The sequence below is a fragment of the Saimiri boliviensis genome, chromosome 11 (genome assembly GCF_048565385.1).
Source record: "Saimiri boliviensis isolate mSaiBol1 chromosome 11, mSaiBol1.pri, whole genome shotgun sequence".
Lineage (NCBI taxonomy): Eukaryota > Metazoa > Chordata > Mammalia > Primates > Cebidae > Saimiri > Saimiri boliviensis.
Genome location: NC_133459.1, coordinates 118,197,066 through 118,215,202, shown reverse-complemented (window position 1 = coordinate 118,215,202; position 18,137 = coordinate 118,197,066). Strand labels below are relative to the sequence as shown.

Genomic DNA, 18,137 nt, shown 5'->3' with positions numbered 1-18,137 from the left:
TAAATGTTTGATCCATCTGGAGTTAATTTTAGTGTAAGGTTTCAGGAAGGAGTCCAGTTTCTGCTTTCTGCACATGGCTAGCCAGTTTTCCCAACACCATTTATTAAACGTGGAGTCCTTTCCCCATTGCTTGTTTTTGCCAGGTTGTCCAAGATCAGATGATTGTAGATGTGTGGTGTTTATTCTGGGGTCTCTGTTCTGTTCCATTGGTCTATGTCTCTGTTTTGGTACCAGTACCATGCTGTTTTGATTACTGCAGCCTTGTAGCATAGTTTGAAGTCTGGCAGTGTGAGGCCTCCAGCTTTGTTCTTTTTGCTTAGGATTCTCTTGGCTATGTGGGGTCTCTTGTACTTCCACATGACGTTTAAAGTGTTTTTTTTCCAGTTCTGTGAAGAAGGTCATTGGTAGCTTGATGGGGATAGTGTTGAATCTATAGATTACTTTGGGCAGTATGGTCATTTTCACAATATTGATTCTTTCTAACCATGAGCATGGAATGTTTCTCCATCTGTTTGTGTCCTCTCTTATTTCGTTGAGCAGTGGTTTGTAGTTCTCCTTGAAGAGGTTGTTTACATCCTTTGTTAGTTGTATTCCTAGGTATTTTATTCTCTTTGTAGCAATTGTGAATGGGAGTTCGCTCTTGATTTGGCTCTCTGTTTGTCTGTTATTGGTATATAGAAATGCTTCTCATTTCTACACATTGATTTTGTATCCTGAGACTGTCCTGAAGTTGCTTATCAGTTTCAGGAGATTTTGGGCTGAGACGATGGGGTTTTCTAGATAAACAATCATGTTATCTGCAAATAGAGACAGTTTGACTTCCTCCTTTCCTAACTGAATACACTTTTTTTTTCTTGCCTGATTGCTCTCGCTAGAACTTCCAATACTATGTTGAATAGGAGTGGTGAGAGAGGGCATCCTTGTCTAGTGCCTCATTTCAAAGGGAATTCTTCCAGCTTTTGCCTGTTCAGTATGATATTGGCTGTAGGTTTGTCATATATAGCTTAGCTTTTATCATTTTATGATACATTCCATCTATACCTAGTTTATTGAGAGTTTTGAGCATGAAGCACTGTTGAATTTTATCGAAGACCTTCTCTGCATCTATTGAGATAATCCTGGTTTTTGTCTTTGGTTCTGTTTATGTGAGGGATTACATTTATGGATTTGCATATGTTAAACCAGCCTTGCATCCCCAGGATGAAGCCTACTTGGTCGTGGTGGATAATCTTCTTGATGTGCTGTTGCAATCTGTTTGCCAGTATTTTATTGAAGATTTTTATGTCAATGTTCATCATGGATATTGGCCTGAAGTTTTCTTTTTTAGTTGAGTCTCTACCTGGTTTTGGTATCAGGATGATGTTGGTCTCATAAAATGAGTTAGGGAGGATTCCCTCCTTTTGTATTGTTTGATACATTTTCAGAAGGAATGGAACCAGCTCCTCTTTGTATGTCTGATAAAAGTCGGCTGTGAACCCATTTGGACCTGGACTTTTTTGGGTTGGTAGGCTATTGATTTCTGCCTCTACTTCAGCCCTTGTTAATGGTTTTTTCAGGGTTTCAACTTCCTCCTGGTTTAGTCTTGGTACAGTACAAGTGTCTAGGTATTTATCCATTTCTTCCTGGATTACTGGTGTATGTGAGTATAGCTGTTTGTAGTAATCTCTGATGGTAGTTTGTATTTCTGTGGGATCCATGGTGATATCCCCTTTATCATTTTTTATTGCATCTATTTGGTTCTTCTCCCTTTTCTTTTTTATTAATCTGGCTAGCAGTCTGTCTATTTTGTTGATCTTTTCAAAAAACCAGCTCCTGGATTTATTGATTTTTTTGAAAGGTATTTTGTGTCTCTATCTCCTTCAGTTCTGCTCTGATCTTAGTTATTTCTTGTCTTCCGCTAGCTTTTGAGTTTTTTGACCTTGTTCCTCTAGCTCTTTCAATTTTGATGATAGGGTGTCGATTTTAGATATTTCCTCACTTCTTTGGTGGGCATTTATTGCTATAAATTTCCTTCTGGACACTGCTTTAAAGGTATCCTAGAGATTCTGGTAAGTTGTGTCTTCATTCTGGTTGGTTTCAAAGAACATCTTTATTTCTGCCTTCATTTCATTGTTTATCCAGTTGACACTCAGAAGCAAGTTGTTCAGTTTCCAAGTGGTTGTGTGGGTTTGAGTGTGTTTCTTGATCCTGAGTTCTAGTCTGATTGAGCTGTCTGATCGACTGTTTGTTATGATTTCTGTTCTTTTGCATTTGTTGAGGAGTGATTTGCTTTCAATGATGTGGTCAATTTTAGAGTAAGTGCAATGTGGTGCTGAGAAAAATGTATATTCCGTGGATTTGGGGTGGAGCATTCTGTATATGTCTATTAGGTCTGCTTGGTCCTGCTCTGCATTCAAGTCCTGGACATCCTTGTGAATTTTCTGTCTCGTTGATCTGTCTAATATTGACAGTGGAGTGTTAAAGTCTCCCACTATTATTATGTGGGAGTGTAAATCTCATTTTAGGTCATTAAGAACTTGCTTTATGTATCTGGGTGCTCCTGTATTGGGCGGCATATATGTTTAGGATAGATAGCTCTTCCTGTTGGATTGATCCTTTTACTATTATGTAGTGTCCTTCTTTGTCTGTTTTGATCTTTGTTGGTTTGAAGTCCATTTTATCAGAGACTAGGATTGCAATCCCTGCTTTTTTTTTTTTGTTTTCCATTTGCTTGGTAAATCTTCTTTCATCCCTTTATTTTGAGTCTATGTGTGTCTTTGTATGTAAGATGGGTTTCCTGAATACAGCACACTGATGGGTTCTGACTTTTTATCCAGTTTGCCAGTCTGTGTCTTTTGATTGGGGTGTTTAGGCCATTTACATTCAACGTTAATATTGTTAGGTGTGAATTTGATCCTGCCATTTTGTTACTCACTGATTTTCTTTCCCATCAATTGACTCAGTTTCTTCATTACATTTTTGGTCTTTGCCAACTGGTTTGCTTTTGCAGTGACTGGTACTTGTTCCTTTCTGTGCTTAGTGTTTCTTTCAGGAGCTCTTGTAGGGCAGGTATGATGGTGACAAAATCTCTCAGTAATTGCTTGTCCATAATGGATTTTATTTCTCCTTTACTTACAAAGCTTAGTTTGGCTGGATATGAGATTCTTGGTTGAAAGTTCTTTTCTTTAAGGATGTTGAATATTGGCCCCTACTCTCTTCTGGCTTGTAGGGTTTCTGCCAAGAGATCTGCTATGAGTCTGCTTGACTTCCCTCTGTGGGTGACCTGATATTTCTCTCTGGCTGCCCGTAGCATTTTTTCCTTCATTTTGACCCTGGTGAATCTGACAGTTATGTGCTTTGGGGTTGCTCTTCTTGAGGAATATCTTTGTGGAGTTCTTCGTATTTCTTGAATTTGAAATTTGGACTGCCTTGCTAGGCTTGGGAAGTTCTCCTGGATAATATCCTGGAGCATGTTTTCCAGCTTGGATTCATTCTTCCCATCATATTCAGGTACACTGACCAAGCGTAGATTAGGTCTTTTCACATAATCCCATATTTCTTGGAGGTTTTTTCATTTCTTTTCACACTTTTTCCTCGTCTTGCCTTCTCTTTTTATTTCATTGAGTTATTCTTCAATCTCTGCTATCCTTTCTTCTGCTTGATCAATTCGACTATTAAAACTTGTGTTTGCTTCACGTAGTTCTCTTGCCATGTTTTTCAACTCTATCAAGTCGTTTATGTTCTTCTCTAAGCTGGTTATTCTAGTTAGCATTTCGTCTAACCTTTTTTCAAGGTTTTTGGTTTCTTTGCATTGAGTTAGAAAGTGTTCCTTTAGCTCAGAAAAGTTTGTTAATATCCACCTTCTGAAGCCGGTTTCTGCCAATTCGTCACATTCAGTCAAGTTGTGATCCTGTGTTGAGTTGTGATTCCTTGAAGGAGAAGAGATGTTCTGGTCTTTGATGATTTCATCTTTTTTGCGCTGTTTTTTTCCCCGTCTTTGTGGATTTACCTGGCTATGGTATCAGGGAGCTGCTTGATGAGGTCGCTTGTTTGCCTGTGGAGGCCCTACTGGGTTTCTAGGGACTCCTTCTGGTTACTAGGGAAGCTTCCTGTGTCTTTTTTGTTTATACTGGGAGATTAGGCCCACCTCTTCTGCTGACCTGTAGGTGCTGCTGGGTTGTCAAGAACGCTATCCCGTCCCATCCCGTTGCTATGTAGGCTTTCTGTGTTTTTTGTTAAAACATGTAGCTCAGTTCCACCCCTCTAGTGGTGGGTTATGCCTTCCTCCATTGGGCTGGATCATTCAGGGTTCATCTCAGACTGTGGCACTGGCTGCACAAGCCACTAGAGTCAGAGCTTCAGCCCTCCGGGTTTTGTGGGGGAAGGTAGGGACCTGCCCAGCCGCAAGTGGCCATTTCCCCCTTTCAGCTTCCTCTCTCTCCGGTCTTGGGGCAGGGGCCTGCCCAGCTGCTCCCACTTACAGCTCCCTCTCTCTCTGGGCAGGGTGAGGGAGGCTCAGTCCGCAGGCTCTTATTCAACTCCATGCTTGTAATTCCTGGCACTTGACTGGCAAGGATTCCCTGTTCTGTGTATTGCTGATGCTTTTGGGGAAACGCTGTATCTGGACTGGAGTGCTAGAAGGGGAGCCTCTGACTTGCAGGTCAGATGCACTTTCTGAGTGAAGTAGCACCTCTCCCTGCCTTGGTCTGCCCTGAGTGTGCTTTGCTCACCATCAGACCAGACCCATTGAAATGCACCTGGTACCTTGGTTGGAACTAGGAGATCTCTGGATTTCTGCATCTCTCTTGCTGCGTGTTGTGCACTGGAGTTGTGTCTAATCAGTCATCTTGGATCTTCTCTCTCTTCTCCCCATGTTATCCCTCCCCCTGACATCCCCACTTGGCTGCTATCCCTTCCTTGGCTCCCCAACAACACACCCCAGTGTGTAGTGCTCCCCTCCCTATGTCCATGTGTTCTCATTGTTCAACACCCACCTCTGAGTGAGAACATGCAGTGTTTGATTTTTCATTCTTGTGTCAGTTTGCTGAGAATTATGGTTTCCAGATTCATCCATGTCCCTACAAAGGACACAAACTCATCATTTTTTATGGCTGCATAGTATTCCATGGTGTATATGTGCCACATTTTCCTTGTCCAGTCTATTGTTGAAGGGCATTTGGGTTGTTCCAGGTCTTTGCTCTTGTAAACAGTGCCCCATGAACGTACATGTGCATGTGTCTTTATAATAGAATGATTTGTATCCCAGTAATGGGATTGCTGGGTCAAATGGAATTTCTATGTCTAGGTCCTTAAGGAAGCACTACAGTGTTTTCCACAATGGTTGAACTAGTTTACACTCCCACCTACAATGTAAAAGTGTTCCTATTTCTCCACATCCTCTCTGTCATCTGTTGTCTCCAGATTTTTTTAATGATCGCCATTCTAACTGATGTGAGGTGGTATCTCAATGTGGTTTTAATTTGCATTTCTCTAATAATCAGTGATGATAAGCATTTTTTCATGTTTGTTGGCCTCATATATGTCTTCTTTTGAAAAGTGTCTGTCCATATCCTTCTCCCACATTTGGATGGGTTTGTTTGTTTGTTTCTTGTGAATCTGTTTTAGTTCTTTGTAGATTCTGGATATTAGCCCTTTGTCACATGGGTAGATTGCAAAAATTTTTTCCCATTCTGTTGGTTGCCAGTTCATTCTAATGATAGTTTCTTTTGCTGTACAGAAGCTCTGGAGTTTAATTAGATCCCATTTGTCGATTTTGGCTTTTGTTGCCAATGCTTTTGGTGCCTTAGTCATGAAGTTCTTGCCTATGCCTATGTCCTGAATGGTTTTGCCTCGGTTTTCTTGTAGGGTTTTTATGGTGTTAGGTCTTATGTTTAAGTCTTTAATCCATCTGGAGTTAATTTTAGTGTAAGGTTTCAGGAAGGGGTCCAGTTTCTGCTTTCTGCACATTGCTAGCCAGTTTTGCCAACACCATTTATTAAACAGGGAATCCTTTCCCCATTGCTTGTTTTGTCATGTTGGTCAAAGATCAGATGATTGTAGATGTGTGGCGTTGACTCCAGGGCCTCTGTTGTGTTCCATTGATCTATATCTCTGTTTTTGTACCAGTACCATGCTGTTTTGATTACTGAAGCCTTGTAGTATAGATTGAAGTCAGGTAGCATGATGCCTCCAGCTTTGTTCTTTTTGCTTAGAATTGACTTGGCTATGTGGGCTCTCTTTTGGTTCCACATGAAGTTTAAGTTGATTTTTTCCAGTTCTGTGAAGAGCGTCACAGGTAACTAGATGGGGATAGCTTTGAATCTATAAATTACTTTGGCCAGTATGGCCATTTTCACGATATTGATTTTTCCTAACCATGAGCATGGAATGTTTCTCTGTTTGTTTCCTCTCTTATTTCCTTGAGCACTGGTTTGTAGTTCTCCTTGAAGAGGTCCTTTACATCCTTTGTTAGTTGTATTCCTATGTATTTTATTTTCTTTGTAGCAATTATGAATGGCAGTTCATTCTTGATTTGGCTCTTTTTAAGTCTGTTATTGGTGTTTAGGAATGCTTGTGATTTCTGCACATTGATTTTGTATCCTGAGACTTTCCTGAAGTTGCTTATCAGTTTCAGGAGATTTTGGGCTGAGATGATGGGGTCTTTTAAATATGCAATCATGTTATCTACAAATAGAGACAATTTGACTTCCTCCTTTCCTAATCAAATATGCTTTATTTCTTTTTCTTGCCTGATTGCTCTGACTAGAACATTCAATATTGTATTGAATAGGAGTGGTGAGAGAGGGCATCCTTGTCTAGTGCCAGATTTCAAAGGGAATGCTTCCAGTTTTTGCCCATTCAGTATGATATTGGCTGTAGGTTTGCCATAAATAGCTTTTATTGTTTTGAGATAGGTTTCTTCGATACCTAGTTTATTGAGAGTTTTTAGCATAATGGGCTGTTGAATTTTGTCAAAGGCCTTCTCTGCTTCTATTGAGATAATCATATGGTTTTTGTCCTTGGTTCTGTTTATGTGGTGAATTACATTTATAGACTTGCATATATTGAACCAGCCTTGCATCCCTGGGGTGAAGCCTACCCGATTGTGATGGATTATCTTTTTTGATGTGCTATTGCAATCAGTTTGCCAGTGTTTTATTGAAGATTTTTACATCTATGTTCATCATGGATATTGGCCTGAGGGTTTCTTTTTTTGTTGAGTCTCTGCCAGGTTTTGGTATCAGGATGATGTTGGTCTCATAAAATGATTTGGGAAGGATTCCTTCTTTTTGGATTGTTTGGAATAGTTTCAGAAGGAGTGGAATCAGCTCATCTTTGTCTGTATGTCTGGTAGAATTTGGCTGTGAACTCATGTGGACCTGGGCTTTTTTTGGTTGGTAGGCTATTAAGTGCTGCCTCAACTTCGGCTCTTGTTATTGGTCTATTCAGGGTTTTGACTTCTTCCTTCTTTAGGCTTGGGAGGGTGCAATTGTCCAGGCATTTATCCATTTCTTTCAGGCTTACTTGTTTATGTGCATACAGTTGTTTGTAGTAATCTCTGATTGTAGTTTGCATTTCTGTGGAATCTGTGGTGATATTCCCTTTATTGTTTTTTATCTCATCTATTTGATTTTTCTCTCTCTTCTTTTATTATTAATCTGGTTAGTGATCTATTTTGTTGATCTTTTCAAAAAACCAGCTCCTGGATTTATTAATTTTTTGAAGGTTTTTTTGGTGTGTCTATCTCTTTCATTTCTGCTCTGATCTTAGTTATTTCTTGTCTTCTAACTTTTGAGTTTTTTTTGACCTGGCTCCTCTAGCTCTTTCAATTTTGATGATAGGGCATTGATTTTAGATTTTTCCTTGCTTCTCATGTGGGCATTTATTACTATAAATTTTCCTTGACACTGCTTTAAATGTGTCCCAGGTATTCTGGTATGTCTTGTCTTTGTTCTCATTGGTTTTGAAGAACATCTTTATTTCTGCCTTCATTTCATTGTTTATCCAGTCAACATTCAAGAGCCAGTTGTTCAGTTTCCATGACGCTGTGCGGTTCTGAATTAGTTTCTTAATCCTGAGTTCTAATTTGATTGCCCCGTGATCTGAGAGACTGTTGTGATTTCCATTCTTTTGCATTTGCTGAGGAGTGATTTACTTCCAATTATGTGGCCAACTTTAGAGTAGGTATGATGTGGTGCTGAGAAGAATGTATATTCTGTGGATTTGGGGTGGAGAGTTCTGTAAATGCCTATTAGGTTTGCTTGTTCCAGATCTGAGTTCAAGTCCTTAATATCCTTGTTAATTTTCTGTCCCGTTGATCTGTCTAATATTGACAGTGGAGTGTTAAAGTCTCCCACTATTATTCTGTGGGAGTCTAAGTCTCTTTGTCGGTTGTTAAGAACTTGCTTTGTGTATCTGGGTGCTCCTTTATCGGGTGTGTATATATTTAGGATCTTTAGGTCTTCTCGATGCATTGATCCTTTTACCATTATGTGATTCACTTCTTTGTCTCTTTTAATCTTTGTTTGTTTAAAGTCCATTTTATCAGAGACTTGGATTGCAACCCCTGCTTCTTTTTGCTCTCCATTTGCTTGGTAAATCTTCTTCCATCCCTTTATTTTGAGCCTATGTGTATCTCTGCATGTGAGATGGGTTCCCGGGATACAGCACACCAAAGGGTTTTGCCTTTTTATCGAATTTGCCAGTCTGTGTCTTTTGATTGGGGCATTTAGCCCATTTACATTAATATTGTTGTGTGTGAATTTGTTCCCTGCCATTTTGATGCTAGCTGGATGTTTTGCCCATTAGTTGATGCAGTTTCTTCATTGTATAGATGCTCTTTACCATTTGGCATGTTTCTGGAGTGGCTGGTACCGGTTGTTCCTTTCCTTGTTTAGTGCTTCTTTCAGGAGCTCTTGTAAGGCAGGCCTGGTGGGTGACAAAATCTCTCAGCAATTGCTTGTCCATAAAGGATTTTCCTTCTCCTTCATTTATGAAGCTTAGTTTGGCTGGATTTGAAATTCTAGGTTGAAAGTTCTTTTCTTTAAGGATGTTGAATATTGGTCCCCACTCTCTTCTGGCTTGTAGGGTTTCTGTGGAGAGATCCACTGTGAGTCTGATGGGCTTCCCTTTGTGGGTAACCCAACCTTTCTCTCTGGCTGCCCTTAGCATTTTTTCCTTCATTTCAACCCTGGTGAATCTGGTGATTATGTGTCTTGGGGTTGCTCTTCTTGAGGAATATCTTTGTGGTGTTCTCTGTATTTCCTGGACTTGAATGGTGGTGTGGCTTGCTAGGTTGGGGAAGTTCTCCTGGATAATATCCTGAAGAGTGTGTTCCAGCTTGGATTCATTATCTCCATCACATTCAGGTACACCTATCAAATGTAGATTAGATCTTTTCACATAATCCCATATTTGTTGGAGGCTTTGTTCATTTCTTTTCACTCTTTTTTCTCTATTCTTGCTTTCTTGTTTTATTTCATTGAGTTGATCTTCAATCTCTGATATCCTTTCTTCTGCTTGGTCGATTCGGCTATTGTAACTTGTGTATGCTTTGTGCAGTTCTCGTGCTGTATTTTTCAGCTCCATCAAGTCGTTTATATTCTTCTCTAAGCTGTTTATTCTAGTTAGCATCTCATCTAATCTTTCTTCAAGGTTCTTTGTTTCTTTACATTGTGTTAGCACATGTTCTCTTAGCTCAGAGAAGTTTGTTATTACCCACCTTCTGAAGCCTGTTTCTGTCAATTCATCAGATTCATTCTCCATCCATCTTTTATCCCTAGCTGGTGAGGAGTTGTGATCCTTTGGAGGAGGAGAGGCAGTCTGGTTTTGGGTGTTTTCATCAATTTCGCTCTGGTTTCTTCCCATCTTTGTTGCTTTATCTACCTGTGGTCTTTGTAGTTGGTGACTTTTGGATGGGGTCTCTTAGTGGACATCCTTTTTGATGATGAAGTTATTTCTTTCTGTTTCTTAGTTTTCCTTCTAACAGTTAGGCCCCTCTGCTGCAGGACTGCTGGAGGTCCACTCCAGACTCTGCTTGCCTGGGGATCACCTGTGGGGGCTGCAGAACAGTAAGAGTTGCTGCCAGTTTCTTCTGTTATCTTTGTCTCAGAAGGGTACCTGCCAGCTATCAGCCTGAGCTCTCTTTTATGAGGTGTATCTGGGTATACAGAGGTCAGGGACCTGCTTGAGACAGTCTGTCCCTTATAGGAGCTCAAGTGCTATGCGTGGAGCTCTGTTGTTCTGTGCAGAGCTGCTGGGCAGGTACTTTTAAGTCTGCTGCATCAGTACTCATAACTGACTCTTTTCCCAGGTGCTCTGTCCTAGGAAGGTGGGCTTTACTTATAAGTTCTTGTCATGCTGCTGCCTTTTTCCATAGATGCCCTGCCCTGCATGGAGTAGTCTAGTCACAGTCTGCCAGCAGAGGAATTGCTGAGCTGCTGCAGGCTCTGCTCAGCTGCTGTGTGAACTGCTTTGGTAGTGGTGGTCACCCTTTCCTGTGCTGAGTTGGACCATTCTGGGTCCAGCTGTTCTTGCTGCAAAACTCTCAATCCAGAGTGTTTCAGATTGCTTGTTTTGTATGGGTGGTACCCACTGAGCCAGATCATCTGGCTCCCTGTCTCTGCCCCCTCCCTTTCAGTTGAATGGGCAGCTCTGTCTCCCAGGCATGCCAGGTGCCAGTTGAAATGACCACCTGTATTTTTGTGAGTTTCTGTGCACCAACCTGGCACCAGCTGAAACCGCTGTGCTGAAAACTCATGGCGCTTTTCGACCTGGGAATCTCCTGGTCTGTGGGCAATGAAAATTTGTTTGGAAATGCAGTGGACACTCACCCTCTGCATTGTTCTTCCTGGGAACTGAACTCTGGAGTTGTTCCTATTCGGCCGTCTTGGATCCTCTCTCCTCCTGTTCTTTGAGTACTTGGTAGAATTTACCTGTAAAACCTGTTGAGTTTGGCAGTGGTTTTTTGTTTGTTTTAAATTTTGTATTCTATTTTGTTGTGAGTAGATTTTAATTTAGGTTTTACTCTTTGTTTTTTGTTTTTCCCCCGTAAGTCTCTTATACTCTTAAATCTTACTTTTGTTAAATTTAGAGAAAAGACTTATAAAGATTTCTTTTGTTTTTATTGCTTCTTGAAATAGTTTTGCAAAATTACATTTCATCTAGGAAGTCATCAGTGCCCTCCACTAAATGTTTGTCTCCCTGTTCCCTACCTGCCTGGGGATGCTGGCATGGGACTATGCAAGCCATGCTCAACTTCGTGTTCTGATAATCCCTGCCCTGGGCCCTCAGACATCTCTGTTCAACTTTTCAGTCCTTCAACATCTGCTAAACCAAGTCCTCATGTTAATTTCTCTCTGTTGAAATGCTCAGAGTGGTTTTTGTTTACCCAGCAGAACTCTGACTGTCCCTGACACATCACATACATTGTCTGGTTTCTAATTTATTAAAATAAATGTTGATAATGATCCTTTATTCATTAAAATTTCTTCTATATCTGTTGTATCTTTTTTTCATTTCTAATGCATGCGTTTACTTTTACTTAATTTTTGCCTATCTCTAATAGTCTTTTAAAGTAATAATTAACTTGCCATGTTGGATACTCTTACATTTTCAATGTTTTTCTGATTTACAACTTAGATCAGTTTAAGCTTCTCATAAATTACCTACTTTAGCTGCATGTCTGAATGTAATATTTTCATTATTTTTCAAGTCTAATCTTCCAATTTTCTTTTTCTTGTCTTTTTTTGTTTTTATTTGAGACAGTCTCACTCTGTCGCCCAGGCTGGAGTGCAGTGTTTGTATGTATATTGTGGTCCCATTTTTAGTAAATGAAACAAAACCTTCTATATTTATGAATATGTTTCAATACATTTGAGTTTGAAAAAAGGCTGTTAGCATCAGCTCCTCCAGGTGAGTGACTGGAGCATGTAGGAAGGGTAGTGTTTAACAAATATCTTTGTATTTTACTTTCTTTAAGAACCATGTTTTTATTTGGGCAATTTAAGCTAAGCCTACTAAGAAAGTGATGATTAGCACTTATCTTGGGAGGCCTGAGAAAGACATGTCATATAAAAAAAGCAAGTCTCGGGCTGGGTGTAGTGGTTGACATCTGTAATCCCAGCACTTTGGGAAGCCAAGGTGGGTGAATCCCTTGAGGTCAGGAGTTTGAGATTAGCCTGGCCAACATGGTGAAACCACATCTCTACTAAAAATACAAAAATTAGCCTTGGGTGACAGAATGAGACCCTAAAGGAAGGCAGGAAGGCGGGAAGGCGGGAAGGCGGGAAGGCGGGAAGGCGGGAAGGCGGGAAGGAAGAAAGAAAGAAAGAAATGGGGGGAGAGGGAGAAAGAAAGAGGGAGAGAGAGAAAGAAAAGAAAGAAAGGGGCCGGGCGCAGTGGCTCACACCTGTAATCCCAGCACTTTGGGAGGCTGAGGCGGGTGGATCACAAGGTCAAGAGATCAAGACCATCCTGGTCAACATGGTGAAATCCTGTCTCTACTAAAATACGAAAAATTAGCTGGGCATGGTGGCACGTGCCTGTAATCCCAGCTACTCAGGAGGCTGAGGCAGGAGAATTGCCTGAACCCAGGAGGCGGAAGTTGCGGTGAGCCGAGATCGTGCCATTGCACTCCAGCCTGGGTGATAAGAGCAAAACTGTCTCAAAAAAAAAAAAAAAAAAAAAAGAAAAGAAAAAGAAAGAAAGGAAGGAGTCGCGATTGTTATAACCTTTTTTTTTTTTAAAAAAAACAGGGCCTTGCTCTGTCTCCCAGACTGGAGTGCAGTGGCGCAGTCTCAGCTCAATGCAAACTCCGCCTCCTCGATTCAAAGATTCTCCTACCTCAGGCTTCTGAATAGCTGGGATTACAGGTATGTGCCACCCCACGCCCATAATTTGTGTATTTTTAGTGGAGACAGCGTTTCACTATGTTGGCCAGGCTGGCTGGAACTCCCGATCTCAAGTGATCCACCCAACTCAGCCTCCCAAAGTGCTGGGATTACAGGCATGAGCCACTGCACCTGGCCATAATCCAATCTTATTTTAATGTCATGGACCTGTTGATATTAATTAAGGAAACATCTGGGGACACATACACTAAATCGGTATTCTTATATTCAAGCTGGAGGATTATGGAGGCCTTTTCATTGCTATATGTCTGTATTCTTTGCATTTGTTTTATACATATATATTGTGTGAACAAGAAAGATAATTTTTTCTTACAAAAAAAATCTATGGATTCTCACCAAAAACAACAGCCAAGACACAGCTGCAATAAAATCCTGCATGCAATTCCAGCCACTTCATAGATTCTCTGAAGCTATTAATCACCTAGGTTTTTGCTCCAGTAGATACAAGGAGAGTTTAATGGCAAAAACAAGTCATTGACCTGCCAATTCCTCCCACATATCCTAAGAGGAGCTGGTTGCAGGGGGCACCATAGACTGTTCCTGCTCTGTGGGTACCCACCTGTGTAAAATGTGAGGGATGGGCTGATGGCCTTGATACCAAATCATTTTAGCCACTAAATTTTTCAAAAGGTGAATGCGATTTGTAAATGCATATTCAATGTTATAATGTAATATTTGATACTGAATGAGAACTGTTTTCATTACAAATTTGGGGTAAGGATGCCAAAGAGAACTGAGCCCTGGAGAGGTGAGAGAAGTAGCTGGGAAGGCAGGCAGATTAGCCTCCTCGGAACCATGCTTAGGAATCTGAACTTCATGCGGAAGGCAAATGGGGAAATTACTTAAAGGCCTCAAAACTGAGTCTTTTTAGGATACTTTGGCTGTATGGTAGAGAAGGAATTGAAGGGAGCAAGACGGGAAGTTGGCATACTAGTTAGGAGACTGCTGGAGTGACCGGAGATAATGGCTCTTGAGTAGTGTGCAACAGTCAGAGTAGGAATAAGTCAGTGGTTTGAAGAAAAAGACATTCTAGAGGTAGAATAGCACTTGGACTTACTGATTTGGGGAGAGGGGAGCCAAAGAGGCTCTGGTTAGATTCCCAGGTTTCTGGCTTGGGTAAATGGAAGACAGTGGTACCATATGGAGATACAGAACACTGGAAACAGCACTGGGATATCTGAAGATGAAAATAGTAGACACTAAATATGTATTATTTTTCTTTCTTTGATTCTGGGAGATTGACAGAAGGCCCAGGAATGGATTCCAGGGCGAGACACTCACTTCCAAGTTGCCTACCATGTGTTTCGGAGAAGAGTGACAGCTCCTGCTGCACTCTTCTACTGGTCTGTCCATCCTTCCCTCTGCTCTGGACCTGTTAGTCTTTCTCCTCTCTCTTCTTCGTCATCACAGTTGGAACCGATGATACATTTAGGAGAAAGTCGTAGTGAAAAAAGTTACATCAGTTTGCGGGTAGAATTTAATGACCAAACAAGACACATATTAATAATTGATATATATCTTTTTATTATGCACAGGTAAAAGACTTAAAACTGTGGTTATCAAAACTATACATCTAAGCATGTTCACAAAATAGGTGACACAATGAACAGAGAAAAGAATACAACAGGGATGTTCAAACTGGCCACAGGGATTTTAAGGGTACTCTTTTTACCCTCATAGATGATGAAAACCAGCAACAAAATCAGGCTCATTCAGGAAAAACCAGAAGAGAGAAGTATTGTATTTGGAAACCGATAATAGTAGTTTTAGAAAAACATCTGTCAGTTTCATGAACAACCCCCAGATAAAACAAACATGAAAAAATCACATAGGACTCACCCAACAAAATGTGCTCTGTTAACACAACCAGCAGTACAATCATCATTCAAACCATGAGGTAGTTACAGTACAAAAAGATGCACGTGTGTGTGTACCCACACACACTCACAACCATACCCACTAAGAACACACGCAGAAAATTGATTTACAATCTGATTACAAGACAAGAAAAATACCATTTTTTGTTTGTTTGTTTAGAAAATGCTATAGAAACAATTTAGACAGAAGAAATCTCTGGCTTTTTAAAATATAGAGTAATAGCTGGTAAACACCACATGGTGAAGAGCCATAGCATAGTATACAGACAATTGGCCTTGGAGCTTAGGGCATTTCAGCAATAGCTTTAGCATCAAACAAAACAAAATGGCCTCTGCAAATTAAGGGTGTAGCCTGCAGAAATAACAAAAGACTGCAGATAGAAGAGTTCAGCTGAAATAAACAATACTTTTAAAGAAACTGTGAAACATGTTTTAAAACATGTAAAAGTAGAGCTTGTACTTTGTATTAAACCTGTAAAGTGTGAAGTAATTAGGAATACTGTAATGAGAAGCTAGGAAGAAAATACCTTATTTTTAAATGTTCATTTTTAAGAAACATTTCAGAAATACTTAATGACATTCACTCTCCAATATGAGATTAGGTTTTATCAACACAGATTTCTTGATGTGAATAATACTTCTGAACATGAGACCCAAACAAATAAAAGGTGATTTTTTTCCCTCTCTTCTTTAAAAAAAAATCTTTTGGTTTGCATCTATAAATTTGTAAATTAATTTTAAATTATTTGTAAAATCATTGGCAATGCAGCTTCTCTTGAAAATATATATTTAAATATATTACAGAAGGTTTTAACCTTGTCCTTCTAAGACATCAATCTTTTAATATCTCTTAATAGCTAATTTCCTTTTTAACAAGATGGAATGGGTTTTTTAAAAAAGCAAAGGACTGATCAAAAGAATTCACAGTAGCTGAAATTAAACATTTCATATGGAGTAACTTAAATTTATCTGAAACACTTAAATATATCTTTATACACAAATTTTGTACGTAAAATATAGCTATATGTGACTTACAGACTCTAGTCTTCTTTGAAGACATCTTTAAAGTTTTTTATACATAGAATATGCTAAAACAATACATTCTGCAGGTTAGGCAAAGCACATTATTTTCAAACACAGGTAGCATAATCTAGGTCCTCTACTCCAATACCCTTATGTTCAAAAAAAAAAAAAAAAAAAATTCTTTAAACTCAAGTCTTTGTTTCTATGTGGAAATCTGGAAATTTTTCAGTAGATCAATGTAGACAGCCTGGAAATCTCAGCCCTAATCTGTTTTGGTTAAAATTTTCCTTATTGAATGCCTACATCTATCAAGGTAGTCAGATTATTACTCAGTGATTTGGTAAAAATGATGGTCAATTTCCACCTATTTGTTTGCCATGTAGACACTGCCCCAAGGCTTTGAGCTTCATCAATATTTCCTACTGAGGTTCCATTCACAGACAACCAGGCATAACTTCCTTATTTTAAGGGCAGTGGGATTTGCTTATGAATATTTTGGGGGGTAGAATCTAACTTGTTCTACTTATGGAATTCTAAGTTGTTTGGGGGAATTCTGGGAAAAAAAATTTGCAATGAAGCTATCTTCAGCAGTAAAATAATTTAGCACAAAAATTCCTTTCTGGCATTTTTCTTTTAAACATAAAGGTATCATTGAGCTTATTTTAGCTGCAAAGTGGCATCCTATTATTCCATTTAATTAAATTCACCTCAAGCGGTTTTTGATTTTGGGATACATTTAAGGCAAGAGAAGTAAGGCAATCCAAATGAGTGCCCTTTTCCAACCTCAGCACTGTCTTGGGGGGAACTGGTGACACTATTCAGATAACCAATTGGAGGGCAACAGCATCTGCCATGCTTTTGCATCTCGCTAGAGTTTGGTTTTTATAAAAAGGCCGATTTTCTTTTTAGTTGACATGTTTTGAGTGGAACAGTCACCCTACCAAATATACTTAAGAATAAGTTGCAACTCTAAAAGCATAAGGACATTTTCAAAAGTAGAATGAATTTCCTCTTCTTCAACTGAGAAAACGAATGTGCCAGATGACATATTATATACTTGTACTTGCATATTCATACAAATAATTATGCAAATTCCTCCTTGATTTTATAACTGAATTTCACCTTAATTTATACGTTATTTTATCAGAACAAAATATTAAGAATGGGCACATATCTGTGGTTCCTGATTTTGGTCATTTTCAATTTCTGTAGGCCTGTAAGAAATACAAAGTTTGCATTAAGACATTTTGCAGTGGCATATGCAAGTATGAGAAGCAGCAGGAAGCTAATAAGGTCATCAGCATTGGTTTTGGCCCAGGGCACAAGACAGGAATGTTGCCTTGACACTTGTCAGGGTACAGTCCCTGAGGGCAGCACCCATCAAGGGACACATCAGACCCCACAGGGTGTGGCAGCAAAGTCAGAAGTGTGCATCCAGATGAAGGTGCAAATTAGGAGGAATGCTTTGAAAGCCTCAAAGCATTTCTTAGGTTTTACATTCTTGGTTCAGATATAAAGAATATTTGGCCGCATCTCCTCACTAGTTCTACTATTTGGCTATTATCCCTTTACCAAATCCTTGAGTCTGGGTCAAACTCGGGGCCCCAAATGACGGATGTTCTCACCTGGACAAAGCAGCATTTAAAAAACTGGCATGTGTTTCACATTGAAAACCCCCAAGCCTGTGAGGGGCTGGTGGAGAAGACCACCATTTTAGCTTTCTCACATGAATTCTAGTGTGGTACAGAAGTCCAGGATCATGTTTATATTAGCCCTGGGTGTGGGGTGAATACAATGGGTGATCTTTATACTGAAATTCACTCTGTCTTTAGAAGGGAAACAAAATCCAGCCATCCAAGTGTGGCCAGGAGGCTCAGCCACTGGTCCCGCCCTTGGCAGTAGCTGGGTTGGGCTGGGCTGGGCTGGGCTAGGCCGGGCTAGGCCGGGCTAGGCCGTGCTGCTGCTGGAGCAAGGCGTGCTCTGTGTGCTGCCGATGCTGTGGGCAGCGCTGCTGTTTTCCGAGGCTGGCGGGGAGGTGGGGACTTGCTGCCTTCTTGCTGTCTCCCCTGCATTTAATAAAGAAAAGGCAGGGTCAGAGAAAGACACAAGTTACGTATGTGCATTCCTGAAAAGATAATTTATTCTGCATTTGCCATTTTAACTGATGTTTTTCTCAACCAGGGGCAGAAGCAACTAGACTAGATCCTAGATGGCTGGAATACCTTCTAAAATAAGGTTTTTCTATTTGTTCTTTTATTTTTAAAGCATCATGCATGGGAAAAAGAAGACTGACAGGCAGCTATAGTGGCTAAGACCTCTGACAGTTGTTGACAAAGTCCCTGGATTT

At 40.0% G+C, this 18,137-nt stretch overlaps 1 protein-coding gene and 1 long non-coding RNA gene across 3 annotated transcripts in view; one reads left to right on the top strand and one right to left on the bottom strand.

Annotated features, from left to right (window-relative positions):
- The window catches only part of LOC141580348 (uncharacterized), a 60,750-nt gene that overhangs the window by 34,796 nt on the left and 7,817 nt on the right, over nt 1–18,137 (top strand). Inside the window, exon 2 of the long non-coding RNA XR_012512589.1 lies at nt 12,735–12,851. This is a non-coding gene — a long non-coding RNA (uncharacterized LOC141580348). The remainder of the gene's footprint in view (nt 1–12,734; nt 12,852–18,137) is intronic.
- The window catches only part of TGFBR3 (transforming growth factor beta receptor 3), a 230,952-nt gene continuing 227,209 nt past the window's right edge, over nt 14,395–18,137 (bottom strand). For both annotated transcript variants that reach the window (XM_039460980.2, XM_039460977.2), the window contains exon 17: nt 14,395–17,856. In XM_039460980.2, the coding sequence (XP_039316914.1) occupies nt 17,738–17,856 (119 nt within the window). In that variant the 3' untranslated portion in view covers nt 14,395–17,737. The remainder of the gene's footprint in view (nt 17,857–18,137) is intronic.